This window comes from Dermochelys coriacea, chromosome 1 (genome assembly GCF_009764565.3).
Source record: "Dermochelys coriacea isolate rDerCor1 chromosome 1, rDerCor1.pri.v4, whole genome shotgun sequence".
NCBI classification, from domain to species: Eukaryota; Metazoa; Chordata; order Testudines; family Dermochelyidae; genus Dermochelys; species Dermochelys coriacea.
Genome location: NC_050068.2, coordinates 4270907 through 4294489, shown reverse-complemented (window position 1 = coordinate 4294489; position 23583 = coordinate 4270907). Strand labels below are relative to the sequence as shown.

At 46.1% G+C, this 23583-nt stretch overlaps 1 protein-coding gene and 3 non-coding genes across 4 annotated transcripts; all 4 read right to left on the bottom strand.

Annotated features, from left to right (window-relative positions):
* Positions 1-2147: 2147 nt before the first annotated feature.
* On the bottom strand, positions 2148-7435 carry RPS11 (ribosomal protein S11). Its single transcript, XM_038415132.2, has 5 exons — positions 7309-7435; positions 6742-6873; positions 5787-5862; positions 4176-4305; positions 2148-2321 (listed from the first exon to the last, which is right to left on the bottom strand). The coding sequence occupies exons 1-5, from the start codon at positions 7321-7323 to the stop codon at positions 2198-2200; spliced, it is 477 nt and encodes a 158-aa protein (XP_038271060.1). The 5' UTR covers positions 7324-7435; the 3' UTR covers positions 2148-2197.
* Positions 3266-3360, bottom strand: LOC119850284. The gene has a single exon (XR_005290809.1). It is a non-coding gene; the product is annotated as a small nucleolar RNA SNORD35 (small nucleolar RNA).
* Positions 5266-5356, bottom strand: LOC119850285. Its single transcript, XR_005290810.1, has one exon. It is a non-coding gene; the product is annotated as a small nucleolar RNA SNORD35 (small nucleolar RNA).
* Positions 6034-6127, bottom strand: LOC119850286. The gene has a single exon (XR_005290811.1). It is a non-coding gene; the product is annotated as a small nucleolar RNA SNORD35 (small nucleolar RNA).
* Positions 7436-23583: the final 16148 nt, after the last annotated feature.

The following is a 23583-nucleotide window of genomic DNA, read 5'->3' as shown; positions in this document are numbered from 1 at the left end:
GTTTGTGCTTGTTTCATTTAAATTAACTTTGTTAAAAGCAGAATTTTTCTTCTGCATAGTAAAGTTTCAAAGCTGTATCAAGTCAACATTCAGTTGTAAGCTTTTAAAAGAGCCACCATGAAGTTTTGTTCCAAGTTACAAATATTTCAGTTATGAACAACCTCCCTTCTCAAGGTGTTTAACACTGAGGTTTTACTCTGCCTAAAGCACACTCATCTCTTTTTTTAAAAAAGAAAAACCTGTTTGATATTAGAAATTTTGGTCTTGTTCAGACTTTCACAGAAGACTATGGAAGTCCTGAACTAGCAGGGCTAGGACAGGAAGAAGTGAAACCTGATTGAAAAGAAGTGAATACACTTAAGGCAAACACACTTGGGAGAAGAGTTTCACTAAAAATGAAACACCCCACCTCTCTGAAATCTCACTGGATTGTTCAGCTGGCTGGTACCATAGAGCAAGCAAAGATTTCTATGTGGAAAGAGGAGTCCTACAGGGAAGCCAAAAACCCATTTATACCTTTAGATAATACAAAGCCCTCCTCCCCACCTCTTTTTGAGCACTTAGAAGTGAGATGGGCCAAGTAGCACTCCTGAAGATACCCTAGGACCTGGAGCAAGACCTCAAACATCAAAAGGTGGATAAGGAATTGGTTAAAGGGAAGACTGCAACGGGTCCTACTGAAAGGCGAACTGTCAGGTTGGAGGGAGGTTACCAGTGGAGTTCCTCAGGGATTGGTTTTGGGACCAATCTTATTTAATCTTTTTATTACTGACCTTGGCACAAAAAGTGGGAGTGTGCTAATAAAGTTTGCAGATGATACAAAGCTGGGAGGTATTGCCAATTCAGAGAAGGATCGGGATATTATACAGGAGGATCTGGATTACCTTGTAAACGGGACTAATAGTAATAGGATGAAATTTAATAGTGAGAAGTGTAAGGTTATGCATTTAGGGATTAACAACAAGAATTTTAGCTATAAGTTGGGGACGCATCAATTAGAAGTAACAGAAGAGGAGAAGGACCTTGGAGTATTGGTTGATCATAGGATGACTATGAGCTGCCAATGTGATATGGCTGTGAAAAAAGCTAATGCGGTTTTGGGATGCATCAGGAGAGGCATTTCCAGTAGGGATAAGGAGGTTTTAGTACCATTATACAAGGCGCTGGTGAGACCTCACCTAGAATACTGTGTGCAGTTCTGGTCTCCCATGTTTAAAAAGGATGAATTCAAACTGGAGCAGGTACAGAGAAGGGCTACTAGGATGATCCGAGGAATGGAAAACTTGTCTTATGAAAGGAGACTTAAGGAGCTTGGCTTGTTTAGCCTAACTAAAAGAAGGTTGAGGGGAGATATGATTGCTCTCTATAAATATATCAGAGGGATAAATACAGGAGAGGGAGAGGAATTATTTCAGCTCAGCACCAATGTGGACACAAGAACAAATGGGTATAAACTGGCCACCAGGAAGTTTAGACTTGAAATCAGACAAAGGTTTCTAAGCATCAGAGGAGTGAAGTTTTGGAATAGCCTTCCAAGGGAAACAGTGGGGGCAAAAGATCTATCTGGCTTTAAGATTCTACTTGATAAGTTTATGGAGGAGATGGTATGATGGGATAATGGGATTTTGGTAAGTAATTGATCTTTAAATATTCAGGGTAAATAGGCCAAATCCCCTGAGATGGGATATTAGATGGATGGGATCTGAGTTACTCTAGAAAATTCTTTCCTGGGTATCTGGCTGGTGAATCTTGCCCATATGCTCAGGGTTTAGCTGATTGCCATATTTGGGGTCAGGAAGGAATTTTCCTCCAGGGCAGATTGGAGAGGCCCTGGAGGTTTTTCCCCTTCCTCTGTAGTATGGGGCATGGTTGACTTGAGGGAGGCTTCTCTGCTCTTTGAAGTCTTTGAACCATGATTTAAGGACTTCAATAGCTCAGACATGGGTGAGGTTTTTCATAGCAGGGGGTGGGTGAGATTCTGTGGCCTGCGCTGTGCAGGAGGTCAGACTAGATGATCAGAATGGTCCCTTCTGACCTTAGTATGTATGAAGCTATGAATCTATAAGACCTCTATGTCCTTTTCTAGAGTCCTGCAATCTCATGCCCCATAGATAGCCATCCCTGCTCATTTCAGATCACAAACTGAACAGGTTTTTACAAAAAAGTTTTATTCATCCTGATCATCCATTTGTCACCTTTAAAACTTCTGGAACTGCTTCTTGGTGCCAGCAGCCTTTGTGACCTTGAGGACGTTGAACCGGACTGTCTTGCTGAGGGGACGGCATTCCCCCACAGTCACAATATCCCCAATCTGGACATCCCTGGAAAAAAGCACAGCTGCTTTTAGATAGCTAAACAGCAGATTCTTTGCCACCAGAAATTTGTTTCTGCAGCACAGATGTGCCAGGACAGCACTGAAGAGACTAAATGCAACTGAGCAAGACAACACTGAGAAACAGGTTTCATGAAGGCACCTTCTGCTGTTATTTAAGTGCCAAACAGGTGGCATTTCAGTAAGTGAGAGGTTCTCCATCCACTTCCAAACAAGGTCCTTCTAGCCTTTGGTTTTGGCATCTGTGAAGCAAGCTCCAATAAGCAAGACAAATAGTACACAAAGTTCCCACGGGAGACGATCAGTCAAAATTAAAAACAAGTACTTGAGGACTCATTGCCCAGGCAAAGACCAGGTGTTTCCCTTGCAATCTTCATCTAGATACTTGGAAAAAGTTTCTTGCTTGGTTCTCAGTCACCTGAATTTGGACTGAAATGCTAATCAAGGACCTCCCAGAGACAAGAGGAGGAGAGTGGTGTTAAGTTACAGGACCCCCTCGCCCTACTCTCAGTACATTTATCTTCATACCATTTGAAAGATTCCCTGTATTCTGCTCTAGTACCTTTCTTCCAAGGATCTCAAAGAGCTTTATAAATACTTATGAAGCTTTACAATCTTCAGGGAGGTAGGCAAGTAATCTGATTACAGAGGGATAAAGAAAGAACAGAGATCAAGTGACTTACTCAAGATCATAGAATAAGTCAGACAGCACCAATAGGGATTCAGTCTTTACTCTAAGTTCCCTGTCATAAGTACTGCAAGGCGGCTTCCTCCCAGGAAAACTTGTAAAATCTTTGACACTTACTAACTGGACACAGGTCATATGCAGACAGCTCACTTTATAAACTTCCCTACACATATAGGTTTGACAGTTTGCCAGAAAGTACCTACACAGAGAAGCACTGCAACTAGGGGCAGTCAGACCAGAACATGTTTTATGGTTCAGCATTGCCAGACTGGCATTTTCAGCAGTCCCCCTTCACCACAGGGGGCTCTGCAGACCATCGTGAGTTTAGACATCACCACCACCAAACAGGCTCTAGGTCAGGAGTGGCAAAAGCACAGCCCATGTAGTTTTACAGTGTTGCCTCACTTCATTTACCTTTCTAGACAGAAATGCAGTCACCATCTACAATTCTGGGTGTCTCACGCTCCCCCTTTGATCTGAACAGCTTTCTGTTTGGGTTGAGACTGAGCATAGTAGAGCTCTTGCAGCACATCTCAACTTCGAAGCATAGGCATGGTTTAACCTTAACACCACGCTAGCAAGACAGGTAAGTGATTTTTATTTTACATAGAGGAAAATGAGGTAGAAGATAACCAGCTTGCCCATGGTCAGTCTATATCAGAATGGATTAATATAAATACCCTAAATCATCTTGAGCCCATCATTGCACTCTGGGGCCTGTAGTCTCCAGGGCTTCTATCTGGGTTAGTGAATGGCACAGGCCTGGTCTACACTGGGGGGGGGAGAGGATGGATCTAAGATGCACAACTTCAGCTATGTGAATAACGTAGCTGAAGTCGATATGCTTGGATCTACTCACCATCTTCACTGCAGTGAGTCAACTGCTGTCACTCCCCCGTCGCCTCCACCTCTCACGAAGGTGGAGTACCGGAGTTGACTGGAGACCACTCCGGGGTCAATTTATCACATCTAGACTCAACCAGATAAATCGACCCCCACTGGATCAATCACTGCCCAGCGAGTAGTATAGACAACCATGGACTGACTATAATGACCTATGTAGAGTGTCATCAGGGCTCAGATTAGTGGTGCTGTGCTCTTCCCTTCAAATCACCGCTAGACCGTGTAGCCCCCCAGAACTACTCCTGCACTCACCTGAAGCAGGGGGAGAGATGTACAGACATGTTCTTGTGGCGTTTCTCAAAACGGTTGTACTTGCGGATATAGTGTAAATAATCCCTGCGGATGACGATGGTACGCTGCATCTTCATCTTGGTAACCACACCTGCGGGATAAGGGAGTGGAGGGGAAAGAATGTAAAGCACTCTTAGTTGTGGTGTTTGGTCTACAAAGTTATTCGGGTCACGTTTTTTTGTTTTTATTTAAAAAAAACACAGCTTTGCTGGTATCAGCCCTAGTGCAGACACACACCAGTCTAACTGTGTTTCTGCCAGTATACTTTTGCTGATTCAGAAAACTGATATAATTGCATCCACATTAGAAGGGCTTTGCAAGTTTAGATACACCAGTGTAAGTACAATGGCAAAATCCTCCTAATATAGATAAGGCCAGAGACTTCCCAAAAGCAGCTTTGGTCCGGAGAGTAACACAGACAATATAGACTCAGGCAGGAGACTTTCAAGGTTATATAGCAAGTTTTCCTATTATGCTACCTTGTAACTCTTACCAATGGTTTATAGTAAAATAAATCCAATACAGTACAGTGCACTTACATAACTTTATAAAGCTTAAACCATCAACCTTGACTGAACAGACTGGAGACAGAGGAAGAGACTTGTCCCCTACCTTTCCCTGGAATTGTCAATAGGACCCTATACTTGGAGCTATGATTACCTGCCCCACTGCTTTACCCATCCTCCTTCATGCCGTAACAAAGGCACTACATTCCCCTCTATCCTACCCTGTATTACATTCAGAAGATGGCAGCTAATTAGTTATTCCTAATACTTGGTAAGGATTGGTTAGCTCTCTGAAATCCACTATAGATTAGAAATGGATTATGCAGAATTTAAGCTTCAGAGGATGGTATCAGATAATTTGGGGCAACATCATCAAGTCTGTAGCCTCTGCATGCATTTTTCAACAGCAACATGCCCCCTGAAGTTGATGTTCTCCTCACTATTGGGTCAATCAAAACAGTTCTATTTCAGTGTAAAAAGCTTCTCCTAAGGAGGTGGTAGCAGCTCTCTCTAGAAGGGTACTGCCACTGTTTCCTGGGTCCTTTTGCCAGGCATCAGCAAAGCCATTTGGCAATGTCGTCAGAGTCCCTTCACCATGAGACTTGGAAGACCATCGTGAGAATAGCATCATTTGCAGCTCAGGACCATAGCAGCAATGAAAAGGGGAGACAGTAATTTTTTCTGGTAGGGAGCGTAAAAACCCAAAGGAGGCAATTACTGTCTCAGGATCCGAGATCCTAAAGAGTGGGCTCCACATTAAAGGCAAAAAGGTAGTAGCCATTTCAACAATAACCCCATATGCTAGGGTCTCTAGTTCCAGCAGGCTCAAACTCAAGGACATCAGCAACCTGCTCTAGTCTATGCAAGTTCCTAACAACCCTGTTTTCCATTAATAAGCTCATATGCCTACATTTTGTTTACCTGATGGATCCAGATCCTAAACAGCTCTACTCACAAAGGCCTGCAAAGGCCATTCCCTACAGGGTGTTCACGTAACCAAAAGGTTTTGAAATTTATCCAAAGTAATAATTCTACTCCCAGAACAGAAACATTTCTTAGGCCTTACCTGACAGGATACGACCACGAATAGAGACATTACCAGTGAACGGACATTTCTTGTCAATGTAAGTGCCCTCAATGGCCTAAAAACAGAAATCTGACATCAGTGCTTTGGAGCTAAAAAAAGTTAGTGAGTGCTGCAAAAATCTACCATCAATGAAAACTTGTTGCACCCCAGAAGGTGAAGGTGGGTGTTACAGCAGGATTGGTACTGCAAGTCTGAGGCACATTGCTGCCTTTATTCCTGTCTGTATGAACTGACATCAGCAAGGCCACTCGGCAACTATCCTCAAAGCCCCTTCACCTGTGGGACTTGGAAGACCATTGTGAGAAAACACATCACGTGTCAGCAAGGAAAAGAACTACCCTGAAGTTTGCAGAAATTGCTTTTCATAACCGCCTGGGTTATTCACTGGCTGTTAACCTGCTATTTTGACAGAAGTATTCCATCTGAAATATTGACAGTCGGTGGCTGAATTTATTATCTCCATCTTACTGGATTTTAGTCTAACCCAAACTTAATACTATTTCCATACTAATTGCATGATCATAGACTATCAGGGTTGGAAGGGACCTCAGGAGGTATCTAGTTCAACCCCCTGCTCAAAGCAGGACCAATTTTTGCCCCAGATCCCTAAACGGCCCCCTCAAGGATTGAACTCACAACCCTGAGTTTAGCAGGCCAATGCTCAAACCACTGAGCGATCCCTCCCCCCATTCCTTTCATGATGTTAAAAGGCTTAACAAGTCTTCCTTAAAGCTTCAAACCCTTCCCCCCCCCCCCCCAAGAACAAATTAATGAGTCACCCCCCCCCAAGGAACAAAAAGAACAGGAGGACTTGGGGCACCTTAGAGACTAAGAAATTTATTAGCGCATCAGCTCTACAGCCCACTTCATCGGGTGCAAGGAGGCTAGGACCCGCCGTGGCCTGGTTCACTTTTAGTCACAGGCAAACGCATACCTCTTTGGGGGTCTTGAAGCCCAGGCCGATGTTCTTGTAGTAACGGGGGAGTTTCTCCTTGCCGCCCTCTCCCAGCAGCACTCGCTTCTTGTTCTGGAAGATGGTCGGCTGTTTCTGGTAAGCCCTCTCAGTCTGCTTGGGAAAGACCAAAAAAGAGGCCGCGAAGATGAAGAAAAGCGCCGAAGGCAGCCAGCCGGCGGGCAAGGCGAGGGAACGGCCCAGCGCAGCCCGGGGAGCCCGGCTCCCGCGCCCCGCCTCCGTCCACGCCGGCGCCGACAGGCCAGCGGCGCTCAGGGCGGCCGGGGCCGGGGCTCTCAGAGGCCGGGCGCTGCGCCACGCGGGGGAGCCAGGCAGGTTGGACTCCGCGGCCAGGGCTGCGGCTCAGCCCCCGCCCCCCCCCCCCGAGCCCCCGCGGCGGCCCCGAGCCGAGCCGCCGGGCGCCGCTTCCCCCCCCGCCCTGCGGCCCAGGGGCTGGTCCCGGCGGCGGCGGCGTGTCCCCCGAGCAGGCCCGCGCCGCCCCCACCGCGCCAGACCCCGGCAGGCCCCGTCTCGGAGCGGAGCCCGCACCTGCGTGTCCGCCATCTTGCACTGCGCGAGGCAAAAGAGGCCGCAACAGCCACCCGGGCCGCTTATCCGCCGCCGCGCCGGAAGTGACCTCACTACGCACCGCCCCCCCCCCCAGCAGGGGGCGGTGCTGATTCAGAAAGGGAGTCCGGCTCTCACCCCGCCCCCCGGAACGTGCGCTGGCCGCCCCTCAGCAGCCATTGCTCTGTGGGGATAGCCCTCTCCCCGAACCCGGCAGCCATCGCTCTGTGGGGCTAGCCCACTCCCAGTTCCTGACAGCCATCGCTTTGTGTGGATAGCTCTCGCCCCACCCTCCAGCAGCCATTAATTTGTAGGGATAGCTCATTCCCCACCATCCAGTAGCCATTGCTCTGTGGGGATAGCACATGCCCCACTCCAGGCAGCCATTGCTCTGTGGGGATAGCCCTCTCTTCGCACCCAGCAGCCATTGTTCTGTGGGGATAGCACATGCCCCACTCCAGGCAGCCATTGCTCTGTGGGGATAGCCCTCTCTTCGCACCCAGCAGCCATTGCTCTGTGGGGATAGCACATGCCCCCCACTCCAGGCAGCCATTGCTCTGTGGGGATAGCCCTCTCTTCACACCCAGCAGCCATTGCTCTGTGGGGATAGCACATTCTCCCACTCCAGGCAGCCATTGCTCTGTGGGGATAGCCCTCTCTTCGCACCCAGCAGCCATTGCTCTGTGGGGATAGCACATGCCCCACTCCAGGCAGCCATTACTCTGTGGGGATAGCCCTCTCTTCACACCCAGCAGCCATTGCTCTGTGGGGATAGCACATGCCCCACTCCAGGCAGCCATTGCTCTGTGGGGATAGCCCTCTCTCCACACCCAGCAGCCATTGCTCTGTGGGGATAGCACATGCCCCACTCCAGGCAGCCATTGCTCTGTGGGGATAGCCCTCTCTTCACACCCAGCAGCCATTGCTCTGTGGGGATAGCACATACCCCACTCCAGGCAGCCATTGTTCTGTGCGGATTGCCCTCTCCCCACCCCGGCAGCCATTGCTCTGATACACTATTCTGCAATTGGATTAGTTGTTTCACAGGCGCTTCAGGCGGCCAGTAGCTTCTTGCCCTGAAGCCACTGCTGGTGCAAGAGAAAAACGAGCAATGCATGGGCGAGATGGTGGGTTTTGCAACCAGCTCTGCGAAGGGGCAGGGTTTCATTGATGGTTGTAGCTTCAAAGCCAGCCCGCCTGATCCGAAATCGCTGCTGGCAATAGACAGGGACTGAGCATGTGGGGTATCTCATCCAACCCCCTGCTCAAAGCCGGACCAATCTCCAGCTTTTGCCCCAGATCCCAAAATGGCCCCTCAAGCATTGAGCTCATAACCCTGGTTTTAGCAGGCCAGTGCTCAAACCACTGAGCAATCCCTCCCCCCTGCTGCTGCACTGCTACTGCTGCAGGTTGGGCTGCTGAGATGAGGGGAGAGGCATAGCCGCCGACTTCTACTCGCACCGATGGGTGCTCGAACCCCTTGCCTTGTCCCGCCTCCACCCCTGCTCCCCCATTCAAAAGTCCCCGCCCCAACTCTGTCCACTACCTGCCCCTATTCCAACTCCTTCCCCAAATCCCCAGCCAGGCCCTTCCTCTTTCCCGCCTCCTCCCCTGAGTGCGCCACATTCCCGCTCCTCCCGCCTCCCTCCCAGAGCTTGCTACGTCGCCAAAGAGCTGTTTGGTGGCAGCAAGCGCTGGGAGGTAGGCGGAGGAGTGGGGACACGGCGCACTCAGGGTAGGAGGAGGAGGTGAGGTGGTGGTGGGGGGGAGCTTGGCTGCCGATGGGTGCAGAGCACCCACTAATTTTTCCCTGTGGATGCACCAGGAGATTGGGGCTGCAGAGAAGTTCTGCCTTCTCAGGAGTCTGTTTCCAGGCATGAGCAGGGAAAACGTTGCCCTCACCCCCAATGCATGTGATTATTTAGGGTTCTAGATTCAATCATATAAAAAATATGGGTCTGCCGGCTGGCTGCTCAGAGTAGGGGGCTGTCTTACCCTCTCCTAACTTCTGAGGTTGGGGAACAGCCATTTTATCCCTATTCATCCTCCCACCCACTCTCCTCCCCTCCTCCCGTGATCCCCTGTCTCCTGTCATACCTGTCCCCACTTTTTCACTCCATTTTCCCTCAGACTCTCCTTGGCTTCCCCCTTCTGCCCCCCACATTTCCAGATTTTAAACCAAAGCGCCCAGAGCGTGGCTATTTTCCCTGACGGCATCATGTCTTCAATGCCATTGGAAACAAGGGTAGACAGCAGCCATCTTCCTTAGAGGCAGCCTCTTGGGAACTGTCACCCATTTAACAGCGGGTGCCCTGTAGCTTCAGTTCCATTGTAAGTGATGGGAGATGGTAGCCATTTTGAATAAGGGGCAAAATGGGGCGATTCCAGCTGCCAAAAAATCATGAGATGATGAGTAGCTTTAAAAATACCCAGCTCATTGACCAACCTCGCAATGAACATGAGCATCTTGGAACACAAAGGACCTGGGTAAATTCAAGTTCTCTGCAGCGGTCTTCATTCCCCAGCAATAGTTCTTCTTGTCCCTCAGTACGGGGGGTTGGGGGGGGTAAATACTCCCCTCCCCACTATGTGAGAGGCTCAGAAAGTGACTGATTTCTCTGTTGTGCTCAAGATTGACTAAACTTTTCACTCCTGCCCACTGTGCATAGGGCCCTGTTGTGAGATGTTCTCTTCAGGACTCTGGTCCCTGGTCTGTATGGAGCTGGTCGTGCCTGGAAACAGACTCCTGAGAGGGCAGAACTTGGGGGGGAGGGGATGGCTTCTCTGCAGCCCCCCACAGCAGAATCAATGAAATGTTTTCTAAAGAACTGAGACCCAAGACACTCTGTTCCCCCCCCCTTCTTCTTCTGCAGGTGGGGAAGGGATGGCTGGAGGGGACACTGCTCCAGTGGGGCATTTTCAGGAAGATGCTGATGGGTATGTCCAGTGACGAGAGGAGTTGGGTGTGAAAACCTGCTGGGGCCTTTTTGAAATGGAGCCTAATGTTAGGTTCAGGCTCATTGTGGGTTGGGAGGCGGAATTCCCTGCACTTTGGAACAGGAAACCTCCCCTCTGGATTAGAAAGAGAGAGTCTGAGACATGACGCCTAGTATAAGAGGCCCAGTATGAGGCCTGAGGCCTGAACTAAAGTAGTGGTCAAGGCTGGCTAATATAAAGCAAAGTTAGCATAAGTGAGGCTCTAAGCAGAAGTCAGGCTCTGCCTGTGTAACCTGGCAAGAACAGAGCTGGTATTGCAAAAACACACATTGGTAAGAAGTGCTAGACACAGGACACTCACGTAAAACATTCCAGAAGGGTGGTACCAGAACACCCGATACCAAAGATGATACAAACACACTTCCCAAAGGTGATGCTAGGACACACCACATCAGAGGGGCAGTACGTAACTTGTTTATATCAGTGTATAAAGAGGGGTCTCAGAGGGGGCCTCTTTGGCTGGCCTTGTGGGGAATGGAAAATCTCGCTGTTCACTGAGTTGGTCCAGTGTCACCGGCATTCATGTATTAGTGTACCTGTAACCACTGAACTGAGCATCTGCTGTGACGGCTATCTGTGCAGAGCTGGGAGAGCACACAGGAAGAACACACACACGCAGCCAGCAACTAACTACACCCTCCAAAGGAACCATCGGCCATTACCTGAGACCCAAGGCTTCACTCTGTGGGAGCAGCGGCTTCTGGATGTGTCTCCAGCCTTAGAAGGGTGAATAACAGTGTCACCAGGAAACATCTGACCGGGTCCCTCCGCCCTGCCAAGGCCAAAAGGTAGCCTCAGAGAGGAAGCCAAAGGAATGAAAGTGCGGGAAGGAATTCTGTTAGTGCAAAAAGCATTTTTGGTGCCATCGAATTACAGTAATAATGAGGGGAGAGAGACTGAGCTGTGCATGGACATGAGGGGAGTGTGGGTTTGGAATAAGGGACACACCCTGGGAAGGAGGGGTCAATATGGAGGTGACTCTGACCTGGGATTTAAGCGAAGTACCATATTCCTTTCAATAAGAAGCATAAGATAAAGGAGAACAGACTTGAAGTGTCATCCCAGCACATCTGAAATGCAGTTTATGGTGAATCCTGCAAGCATCAAGCTCATTATGTGGGGAGAGAGCGCAAACCATTTAGGGTATGTTGGCCCTGCAGTGTAGACATGGACTGTGACACATTTTTAAGCCCAACTCCCCGGACTTCCACACGCAATACTTGCTGACGTTCACCTGCCCCTCTTCAGAATATGGGTTTACTGGCTTACCCAGGGTTTTGGGTATGAGCCTGCTTTCCACTGTAGCACATGACCAGGCAACTTTGCAGTGAGGCTGTAGCTAAAGCTTTTGTTGACAGGTTCATGTTCAGATTGCCTGACAATGCTATCCCACAATTCCTTGGGCCTTTGCATTCCAGCCCTTCTTCCGCCCAGGAACCAGAAGCAACTTTTTGGTTCAAATACAGCCCCTTGGTATTTAATCCTTCATTTCCCATTAGCTGCATGATTTTACAAACAGCTATGCCTGGCTTGTGGAAAAAGCAGAGAGGATGCCCACCACCGAGCACACTGCTAGCTGGCCAGAAGAACACACCAGGATTCTGGTCTACATGTGGTGTGAGGACAGCAAGATCCATGGCTTTAGCAGGAGCACCAAAAACCTGCATTTATATGAAAATATCACCAAGAGGCTGGTAGAGTTGGGGATCCATTGGGCCGGTGTCCAGTGCAGGAAGAGGATCAAATACCTCAAGACCTCCCACCTCAAAACAAAGGATGGGAACTCCCTTCTATTTGCCACTCAACTTTAAGCTATTCCAATGCAGAGGAAAGATAAGAAGAGCCCCAGGAGACCAATGTGGCTGCACAAGAAGCTTTTTAGTAAACTCAAACCCAAAAGAGATACATACAGGAAATGAAAGAAGGGGCATGTCACCAAGGAATTATACATTGGAATAGCACGAGCATGTAGGGACAAAATCAGGAGAGCCAAGGCAAAGAATGAGTTACAGCTGGCAAGAAATCTTAGAGACAACAAGAAAAGGTTCTACAAATGTGTCAGACAAAAAAGAAAGGTCAGGGATGGTGTGGGTCTGCTGCTCAATGAAGGTTAGCTGGTAACAGAAGATGACAGGAAGGCAGAGCTGCTCAATGCCTGTCTTGCTTCAGTCTTCTCACAAAAAATAACATGTGACTGGATGATTAACAAAGTTACCACAGACAATAAAGGGGAAAGGATGCAGATCAAGATAAGGAAAGAACACGTCAGAGATCTTCTGACCAATTTCAGTGAATTCAAGTCAGTGGGGCTGGGTGCTGTTCACCGGAGGGTGTTGAAAGAATTAGCTGATGAAATCTCAGAGCCACAGCAATAATATTTGCAAACTCCTGGATGACAGGAGAGGTCCCAGAAGACTCAAGAAGGACTGACATGGGGCCATCTTTAAAAAGGGGGAAAGGAAGAGCCTGGGAACTATAAACCAGTCAGCGTGACCTCAATACCTGGGAAGCTACTAGAGCAATGTATACAACATTCAATGTGCGAATAGCTGGAGGATGAAGGGGTGATCACTGGCAGCCAACATGGATTTATTAAGAACAAATCATGCCAAATCAGCTTGATTTCCGTCTTTGACAAGGTTACTGTTTGGTGGATAGGGGGCATATGGTGCACATAATATGCCTGGACTTCAGCAAGGCTTTTGATACAGACCCACAGGACATTCTGGTAAGTAAGCTGGAGAAGCATGAGCTTGGCAGAACTACCATTAAATGGAACCTAATTGGTTAAACAACTACACACAAAAATTAACTATTAATGGAATGATGTCAGATGGGGGGTGGGGGGGGAGAGTCTCAAGTGGGGTTCCACAGGGATCTGTTCTGGATCCACTGTTGTTTAACATCTTTATTAATTACCTGGATATAGGAATAGAGAGGATAAGGATCAAATTTGCAGATGACACAAAGCTAGAGGGGGTTGCAAAAACTTTAGAGGGTAGAACTAAAATTCAAAGAGATCTTGATAAGTTGGAGAACTGGGCTATCGACAACAAAATGAAATTCAACAAAGACAAATATAAGGTGCTATGCTTAGGGAAGAAAAATCAAATGCACAAATACAGAATGGGGGGAAACTGGCTTGGCACAGAGACTGCAGAGGCAATAAGCAATACATTACTTGAAAAACGTGCAATACGCACACAAGACCTAAACAAAGTGTTTTCCTACTGTGATGATAATGCAAACATGAATTATGGAAAGTGACAATCAGTGTACCAGAATTTTAAAAAAACAAAACAAAAATATTGTGCCTGCAAACTGTCTGGACCATGTTGTGCACAACACCATGAAACTTGCTAGCAATACCCTGCAAGGTGACATTGAGACTCTAGTGATTAAGACGTTCAATCATTTCAGCAGTTCTGCTAAGAGAGTAGCAGCACTGAAGGATACATTTGACTTAGCGGATATGGAGCGTGCCACTTTACTGCACCATGTTCCAACAAGCTGGTTGAGTCTTTTCCCAGCTATAAACAGGCTTGTAAATACGTGGCAGGCTGTTAAAAGCTACTTTGTTTCTCTGGGCAGGGACAAGTGTCCAAAGTCTGTATGGATGCTGTTCTGCGACATGGAAAACAGTGAACAAAGTGAGGGACCTAGCAGAGTTGAGGTTCATCTGTTTTTCCTCCACAATGTCCTGAAAGTATTCAACGATATTATGTTCTGTTTGGAAAACAAGAGTGTGATGGCATATGAATTGTATGCCATAATGAATAATCTGAGAATTAAACTTCAGCAACGGAAGAATGACAAATTCTTCAGCTCCAAAGTTGGGAATGCAGTAACTGAGATGCTGCCTGTCACTGCTGAACGTCCCTGGAAAGACTTCATGAAATTTTACGATGCATGAGTCGAATATCTGGAGAAATGGTTTGATTTTTTGACAACTGGTTACTTGTTCAATACCCAGTGCTTGAACATAAAAGTTAATAGGGAATTTGAATACAGGGATCTGTCTGCATCTGTGACAGCTGGAAACTTACAGAAAACAGTGGATCTTGATCAGCTCTATGGTGAGTACTGTATCATCAAAGACCTCAACTCCAAGTTAGAGCCTGGCAAATACTCAGTTGGGGAACTCTGGTCTCAAGTGCTGAGAAACAAGGACGGTAGCGCTGAATTCCTGAACATGACAAAGCTGGTGCCACACATGCTCAGTATACCAGTCAGCAATGCATACACAGAGCATGTATTTTCAGTCACAAAAAGTGCATGGACTGATGAGCAGGGGGTTGGACTAGATGACCTCCTGAGGTCTCTTCCAACCCTAACCTTCTATGATTCTATGTCTGAAATTGAAGGAGCATAGATTTGGTGGGGTGTGCAGCCCTTGTCAAAATGAGCTGCAAGGACTTCTACACCATGTTATTTATTTAGTGTAGAAACAAATGTGTATCTTTAAATATGGATTATAACGAGTCAGCATTTGTCAAGGTTCCTTCCCCACTCTGAACTCTAGAGCACAGATGTGGGGACCTGCATGAAAACCCCCTAAGCTTATTTTTACTAGCTTAGGTTAAAACTTCCCCAAGGTACAAACTATTTTACCTTTTACCCTTGGACTTTATTACTGCCACCACCAAGCGTCTAATAAATATATAACAGGGAAAGAGCCCGCTTGGAAATGTCTTTCCCCCCAAAATCCTCCCCAAACCCTACACCCCCTTTCCCGGGGAAGGCTTGATAAATATCGTCACCAATTTGCATAGGTGAAGACAGACCCAAACCCTTGGATCTTAAGAACAAGGAAAAAACAATCAGGTTCTTAAAAGAAGAATTTTAATTGAAGAAAAAGTAAAAGAATCACCTCTGTAAAATCAGGATGGTAAATACCTTACAGAGTAATCAGATTCAAAACATAGAGAATCCCTCTAGGCAAAACCTTAAGTTACAAAAAGACACAAAAACAGGAATATCCATTCCATTCAGCAAAGCTTATTTTCTCAGCCATTTAAACAAAACAGAATCTAACGCATATCTATCTAGATTACTTACTACGTTCTAAGACTCCATTCCTTTCTCTTCCCGGCAAAAGGTGTGAAAAGATTATGACTGTCAACAGATGGCTTAGGCAGTGGTGCTATAAGGAGGGCTTTGGGATGTATGGCCACTGGGAGGCATTCACAGACAGAGGACAGTTCTCTTGGGATGGACTTCATCTGAGTAGGGAAGGATCTTCTAGGATCAAGGCTGGCACAACTGATAAAGAGAGCTTTAAACTAGGAATTACGGGGAGATGGTTGGGAGATGTCCAGGTAATCTCCACGCCAGATTTTAGCATTAAGAGGGAAGAAGACGAAGTAAGAAAGGATACAGCCATGGGTAGGAGAATGTATATAAGGAGCGAGGGCGGTGTGGATACTAATCTAATAGGTTATACTGGCTGTAGAATGACTGTGCCTAATAGGGTACAAAATGTGAGCAAGGCTAAACAGCAAAAATTAAGATGTTTGTACACTAATGTGAGGAGCCTAGGTAACAAAATGGAGGAACTAGAGCTACTGGTGCAGGAAGTGAAACCAGATATTCTAGGGATAACAGAAACATGGTGGAATAGTAGTCATGACTGGATTACAGGTATTGAAGGGTATGTGCTGTTTAGGAAAGACAGAAACAAAGGTAAAGGTGGTGGAGTAACATTGTATATCAATGATGAGGTAGAATGTAAAGAAATAAGAAGCGATGCAATGGATAAGACAGAGTCCGTCTGGGCAAAAATTGCATTGGGGAAGATAACTAGTAAAGCCTCTCCTACGATAGTGCTTGGGGTGTGCTATAGACCTCCAGGATCTAATTTGGATATGGATAGAGCCCTTTTTAATGTTTTTAGTAAAGTAAATACTAATGGAAACTGCGTGATCATGGGAGACTTTAACTTCCCAGATATAGACTGGAGGACCAGTGCTAGTAATAATAATAGGGCTCAGATTTTCCTAGATGCGATAGCTGATGGATTCCTTCATCAAGTAGTTGCTGAACCGACTAAAGGGGATGCCATTTTAGATTTAATCTGGTGAGTAGGGAGGACCTCATAGAAGAAATGGTTGTAGGGGACAATCTTGGCTCAAGTGATCATGAGCTAATTCAGTTCAAACTAAATGGAAGGATTAACAAAAATAAATCTGCAACTAGAGTTTTTGATTTCAAAAGGGCTGACTTTCAAAAATTAAGGAAATTAGTTAGGGAAGTGGATTGGACTGAAGAACTTATGGATCTAAAGGTAGAGGAGGCCTGGGATTATTTAAATCAAAGCTGCAGAAGCTATCGGAAGCCTGTATCCCAAGAAAGGGGAAAAAAATCATCGGAAGGAGTTGTAGACCAAGCTGGATGAGCAAGCATCTTAGAGAGGTGATTAAGAAGAAGCAGAAAGCATACAGGGAGTGGAAGATGGGAGGGATCAGCAAGGAAAGCTACCTAATTGAGGTCAGAACATGTAGGGATAAAGTGAGACAGGCTAAAAGTCGAGTAGAGTTGGACCTTGCAAAGGGAATTAAAACCAATAGTAAAAGGTTCTATAGCCATATAAATAAGAAGAAAACTAAGAAAGAAGAAGTGGGGCCGCTAAACACTGAGGATGGAGTGGAGGTTAAAGATAATCTAGGCATGGCCCAATATCTAAACAAATACTTTGCCTCAGTCTTTAATAAGGCTAAAGAGGATTTAGGGATAATGGTAGCATGACAAATGGGAATGAGGATATAGAGGTAGATATTACCATATCTGAGGTAGAAGCGAAACTCCAACAGCTTAATGGGACTAAATCGGGGGGCCCAGATAATCTTCATCCAAGAATATTAAAGGAAATGACACCTGAAATTGCAAGCCCATTAGCAAGAATTTTTAATGAATCTGTAAACTCAGGAGTAGTACCGAATGATTGGAGAATTGCTAATATAGTTCCTATTTTTAAGAAAGGAAAAAAAAGTGATCCGGGTAACTACAGGCCAGTTAGTTTGACATCTGTAGTATGCAAGGTCCTGAAAAAAAATTTGAAGGAGAAATTAGTTAAGGACATTGAAGACAATGGTAAATGGGACAAAATACAACATGGTTTTACAAAAGGTAGATCGTGCCAAACCAACCTAATCTCCTTTTTTGAAAAAGTAACAGATTTTTTCAATAAAGGAAATGCAGTGGATCTAATTTACCTAGATTTCAGTAAGGCATTTGATACCGTGCCACATGGGAAATTATTAGTTAAATTGGAGAAGATGGGGATCAATATGAACATCAAAAGGTGGATAAGGAATTGGTTAAAGGGGAGACTGCAACGGGTCCTACTGAAAGGTGAACTGTCAGGTTGGAGGGAGGTTACCAGTGGAGTTCCTCAGGGATCGGTTTTGGGACCAATCTTATTTAATCTTTTTATTACTGACCTTGGCACAAAAAGTGGGAGTGTGCTAATGAAGTTTTCAGATGATACAAAGCTGGGAGGTATTGCCAATTCAGAGAAGGATCGGGATATTATACAGGAGTATCTGGATGACCTTGTAAACTGGAGTAATAGTAATAGGATGAAATTTAATAGTGAGAAGTGTAAGGTTATGCATTTAGGGATTAATAACAAGAATTTTAGTTATAAGTTGGGGACGCATCAATTAGAAGTAACGGAAGAGGAGAAGGACCTTGGAGTGTTGGTTGATCATAGGATGACTATGAGCTGCCAATGTGATATGGCTGTGAAAAAAGCTAATGCGGTTTTGGGATGCATCAGGAGAGGCATTTCCCGTAGGGATAAGGAGGTTTTAGTACCGTTATACAAGGTGCTGGTGAGACCTCACCTAGAATACTGTGTGCAGTTCTGGTCTCCCATGTTTAAAAAGGATGAATTCAAACTGGAGCAGGTACAGAGAAGGGCTACTAGGATGATCCGAGGAATGGAAGGCTTGTCTTATGAAAGGAGACTTAAGGAGCTTGGCTTGTTTAGCCTAACTAAAAGAAGATTGAGGGGAGATATGATTGTTCTCTATAAATATATCAGAGGGATAAATACAGGAGAGGGAGAGGAATTATTTAAGCTCAGCACCAATGTGGACACAAGAACAAATGGGTATAAACTGGCCACCAGGAAGTTTAGACTTGAAATCAGACGAAGGTTTCTAAGCATCAGAGGAGTGAAGTTTTGGAATAGCCTTCCAAGGGAAGCAGTGGGGGCAAAAGATCGATCTGGTTTTAAGATTCTACTCGATAAATTTATGGAGAAGATGGTATAATGTGATTTTGGTAAGTAATTGATCTTTAAATATTCAGGGTAAATAGGCCAAATCCCCTGAGATGGGATATTAGCTGGATGGGATCTGAGTTACCCAAGAAAGAATTTTCTATAGTATCTGGCTGGTGAATCTTGCCCATATGCTCAGGGTTTAGCTGATCGCCATATTTGGGGTCGGGAAGGAATTTTCCTCCAGGGCAGATTGGAGAGGCCCTGGAGGTTTTTCGCCTTCCTCTGTAGCATGGGGCATGGGTGACTTGAGGGAGGCGTCTCTGCTCCTTGAAGTCTTTAAGCCATGATTTAAGGACTTCAGTAGCTCAAATATAGGTGAGGTTTTTTGTAGGAGTGGGTGGGTGAGATTCTGTGGCCTGCGCTGTGCAGGGGGTCGGACTAGATGATCAGAATGGTCCCTTCTGACCTTAGTATCTATGAATCTATGAATGTTAATTACGTAACTTCAGGCATTTCACTGGTGGAAAAAAAACCACTGGTGTTTGCTCTTCAGCTGCTTCAATCTCTGACCACTTGTCTGTACTCTCCCTCCCCATCCCAGGCTGCCCAAGTCCAAGAGCACACTGGTCACCAGTGTCTTCTCCATGCTCCACAGTCATCCTGGGCTCCCACAACCTCTGAGCTTCCCCAAGCTCCCCACAGCTCTTCCTCTCCAGGGGATGAGGTGCCTCCCATCACACCTGCTCCATTGGCTGGGGGGTAATCAGAGACTGTGTTTCACTGATGAGAAATCTCACACACCTGAGTGGTAAATGCCAGGGCACCTGTGCTGCAGTTCTTGCTACACCCATACACAATATGTGTGGCTTCGGGAACTGCTACTCAGGAAGAACTCACAAACTGAGAATTATGCACATTATATAATGAGAGAGGCCAACTCTGGGACATGTGAGGGCTTAGATCAATACAGCTGCCACATGCAGGAACCACTGGTAGCTGACTGAAATAGTGGGCCACTGTGACACAGATGTTAAACCCAGGATGCTCTGGGACGATTTGCTAGCCAGCTCTGTTAGTCGTGAATGGGAAGGGTTGTATGATTTTAGGGGGTCAAATCATTTTTTTCCTCCAAAATCTCCATCCATGAAGTGTCTCATGGGATCCCTCAGCCTAGTAAAATATTTTCAAGTCTCCAAAAATGCATGAGAATTTCTATCCAGAGTGTTAAATTCACCATGGTAATGAATAGAAAAAAAGCCTTCAGTAAGCTCAGGCATGAGCTTGCAGGGAAAATGCCTCCAGCTGATTCATTGTGATCATCTAGTTTGACTTCTGGTACAGCACAGGTCAGAGAATTTCACCAACATTATTCCTAGAGCATATCTTTTAGAGAAACATCCAACCTTGATTTAAAAATCCTCAATGATGGAGAATCCCCCATGAACCTTCATAAATTGATCCAATACTTACTCTCACCATTTTAAAAATACACTCCGTATTTCCTTTCAGAATTTCCTTAACTTCATCTTGCAGCCATTGGATCCTGTTACACCTCGGTACCAGTGTAGGTACTTACAGACAGTTATCAAGGCACCCATTAATTATCTTTGTTCGACTACATAGATTGACTCCTAGAGTCTATCACAATAAGGCAAGTTTTCTAATATTTTACTAATTCTTGTGACTCTTCTCTGAACCCTCTTCAGTGTATTAACATCCATCTTTAATCCCAGACTCCAAAACTGTACATAGGATTCCAGCAGCAGTCACACCAGTGCCAAATAGAGCGATAAAATAACTTCTTTACCTTTCCTTGACATTCCTCTGGTTATCATCCCAGGATCACATTGGCTCTTTTGGCCACAGGGTCACACTGGGAACTCATGTTTAGCTAATTATCCCTTCATGCCCCCAATTCTTGTTCAGTATCATTGCGTTTCCCACAATAGTCCCCCATCATGTAAGCATCACCTACATTCTTTGAAAAAATGTCACTCAGCACTCACCACTGTTATTTGCTTAATAAAGCTTTAAACTTAGTCACTTGATCTGCTCCTTCATCTCCTCCCCTAAAGATCCTTTGGCCTCAGCCTCATCACCTGAAGCCCCAGGCAAATTGGTAACATAAATCTGTCACAATAAGGTATACATTTTGTATTGGTGAGAGTAATTAACCACTAGAACAATTTACCAAGGGTCTTGGTGGATTCTTCTTCACTGAAAATTTTTTAAATCAAGGTTAGATGTTTCTCTAAAAGATCTGCTCTAGGAATAATTTTCGGGAAGTTCTCAGGCCTGTGTTATACATGTCCTCAGGAGGCAGTTGGAGGCATTTTGCCTGCAGTTGGAAGGCAGTTGGAAGGCATTTTTTTCTGTTCATGACCGTGTTGAATTTACCCTAAGGGAGAAATTTTCATGTGACTGTGGCACCTTGGAAATGTTACACTAGGTGTGTATTTCACAAGGATGAGGGATCCCATGAGGCACTAGATGGATGAACATTTTAGGTGAGAAAAATAATGATTTAACCCCATAAAATCTCTGCACAGCAGAATGTATGTACAACCCTCACCATGAATGACTTACAGAGCTGGCTAGAAACTGTTCCCAGGGTATCCTGAGTTTAACTTTTCTGTCCCGGTGGCCCATTGTTTCAGGCAGCTGCCAGTGTATCCTGCACATGACAGCTGTATTTATCTAGGTCCTCACATGTCCCAGAATGACCCACTCTCATTATACAATGAGCAAATTCCTCAGCTTGTGAGTTGTTCCCCTGTAGCAGTCCCCAAAGCAGCAAGCATTCTGTATAGGTGCACCAAGAGCGATAGCACAGGTGCCTTGGCATTTGCCATTCTCTGTGTGAGATTTCTCACTGAAGAAACACACTCACTGATCTCCCCCTCAACCCCCAGCCAAGTGAGCAGGTGTGACAGGAGGCACCTCACTCCCTGCAGAGGAAGAGCTGTGGGGAGTGTGGGGCAACTTGGAGATTGTGTGAGCCAGGGATGACTGTGGAGCATGGAGAATACACTGGCAATCATCATGCTGTTGGAATCAGAGTAGCCTGGGATGGGGAAGGAGAGTATCAACAGGGGGTCACAATATGATGGGACATTGAACCAAGTGAGGAGCAAAGATCAATGGTTCTTTTCACTGGTGAAATGCCAATAATCACAAAGAAAAACTGAATTTCAGTAGCTCTTCCCGCCTGTCCGTTTCCACCCCACTCCCTGCCCCCACAACTTCCATCGCTGCCTGCTTCTCTGTGTACACCCCCGGACCTGCCCCCCAACTCTCTGCACTGCCCACTTTTCTGTGTAAACCCCTCTGCCTACCCCAACAAACCCCATTACTGCCTCCTTCTTTGTGTACATCACCTGCCTGCCTCCACAATCTCCACTGCTCCCTGATTGTCCAAGTACACATCTTGTGTGCTCCCTCAACCTTTTGCGCTGCTCACCTGTCCATGTATGTTCCAGGGTTGCACAGCTCCCAGCCCTGCCACACAGTGATACCCCTCATCCAGGATCAAAACCAGGTGCCAGACCCCACAGCAATAGCTCACAGAAATATCTTCTCAGATGAGGTTAAACTCAGTGTCTGCCTACACCAGGAAAAAGGGTGAGAGCAGCCTGAACAGCCTTTCTGGGGCCGAAAGGAACCCCAGCAGCTGCTCAGCCTGTGCAGGGAAAGAGAGAGAGACAGACCTGTCAGGAGGAAGAGAGGACATGGAGACTAAAAGGAGCCAGCACGATTAACTCTTCCGCAAAATGACACAAAGCTTTAACATATTGCAGCCCATTAGAAACACAGAAACACTTTCCTGAGCTGTTTTTCCATGCTGGCAATTGCTCATGTTGCCACGAGGCTGTAGTGGGATTGCTCATGAGAGGAGGGATGTTCTGGATGGGGGAATCCTGTCACAGACAATCTGCTACAGCAAGGTCCACGTTATGTTACAGTCTGAGACACCCCCCGTCTCCTGAGGCCTTGTTATGCCTCTTCGGTCTGTGCATTAGGCAGGGTGTCCAGTCTGTATTTTGCCCATTCACCACGGTGATGTAGACACAGCACCCCCTACATACACACCCAGTACATTGGTGTGATTTGGTGTGATTTCCAACCCCGCCTGGTTTCTTCTAAGCCAGAAACACGTTTTTATTTTTACTGCCTTTTGGTGCTTCTCGTCTTCTCCAGAACCAGATATGCAGGGGCATGAAGAGAGCAGACCCCTCTCTCTCCCTGAAATAAAATGTTATCCTAATTGTTTTGAGACTTTAAGCCTGTAAGTTTGAGATTTCAGAAACTTTCCTCTCCTGTCACCTCTCCTATGGTACAAACAAGCTCATCCATCCTTAGAGACCACGGGATGACTCCAGTTGAAGTCACTGGAGGCTCATGGTCCATGCAAATCAGACAGTTTATTTAAGTTCCTACATGGGGATTTAGGGTGATCCCAATGGGGCCCAGATTTCACCCTTAGTGTTTAACTTTCGGCTCTGAGTTGTGATAATTACAGCATTGGTTCTGCTACAGAGAGTGCCTTTCTGCTACTGTGCTGAGAGAGTCTGAAGGAAACCCCCAGTTTATGTGGCATTCTCAGATCTGCCATGAAAGGTGGGGATTTGAAAACACATGGGCCCTGATTTTGCTCTCAGGGAAGCCACTTTCAATCTGGAGTGACCCTGTGAAGGCAGAATGTGACAACAGATTCTGGCCAATGTGTGGCCCATTCTTGTTGTGAACCCTCTGGTAACACAGATACCCACTGCATAGGCTCTGGCTCTATTCCCTAACAGTGCAGTGAAATTGCTGAATTGGAAAGCTTGAGCGAACTAGAGGAAAAACCACAAAAAAAGGAAGCTACTGAGACAGATAGAAGGTCACAATAAGACACAAGGAACTGATCTTAAAACCAAATATTTGTATAAATTATTTCCAATACATTTGTAGTTCCAATTTTATCAGGTAAATCCCTTGGTGATTCTAACAATACAACACGGTTCAAATCACCGTGCTGGAGAATTCCTGTT

Bases quoted from the DNA above. Each gene is read 5' to 3' on its own strand.
- RPS11 (XM_038415132.2), bottom strand. The intron at 4,306-5,786 runs GTAAGGCCTAAG...CTTATCCCGCAG, and splicing joins TCGTGGTCGTATCCTGTCAG to GTGTGGTTACCAAGATGAAG. The intron at 2,322-4,175 runs GTGAGTGCAGGA...GCTTTTTTCCAG, and splicing joins CATCTCTCCCCCTGCTTCAG to GGATGTCCAGATTGGGGATA.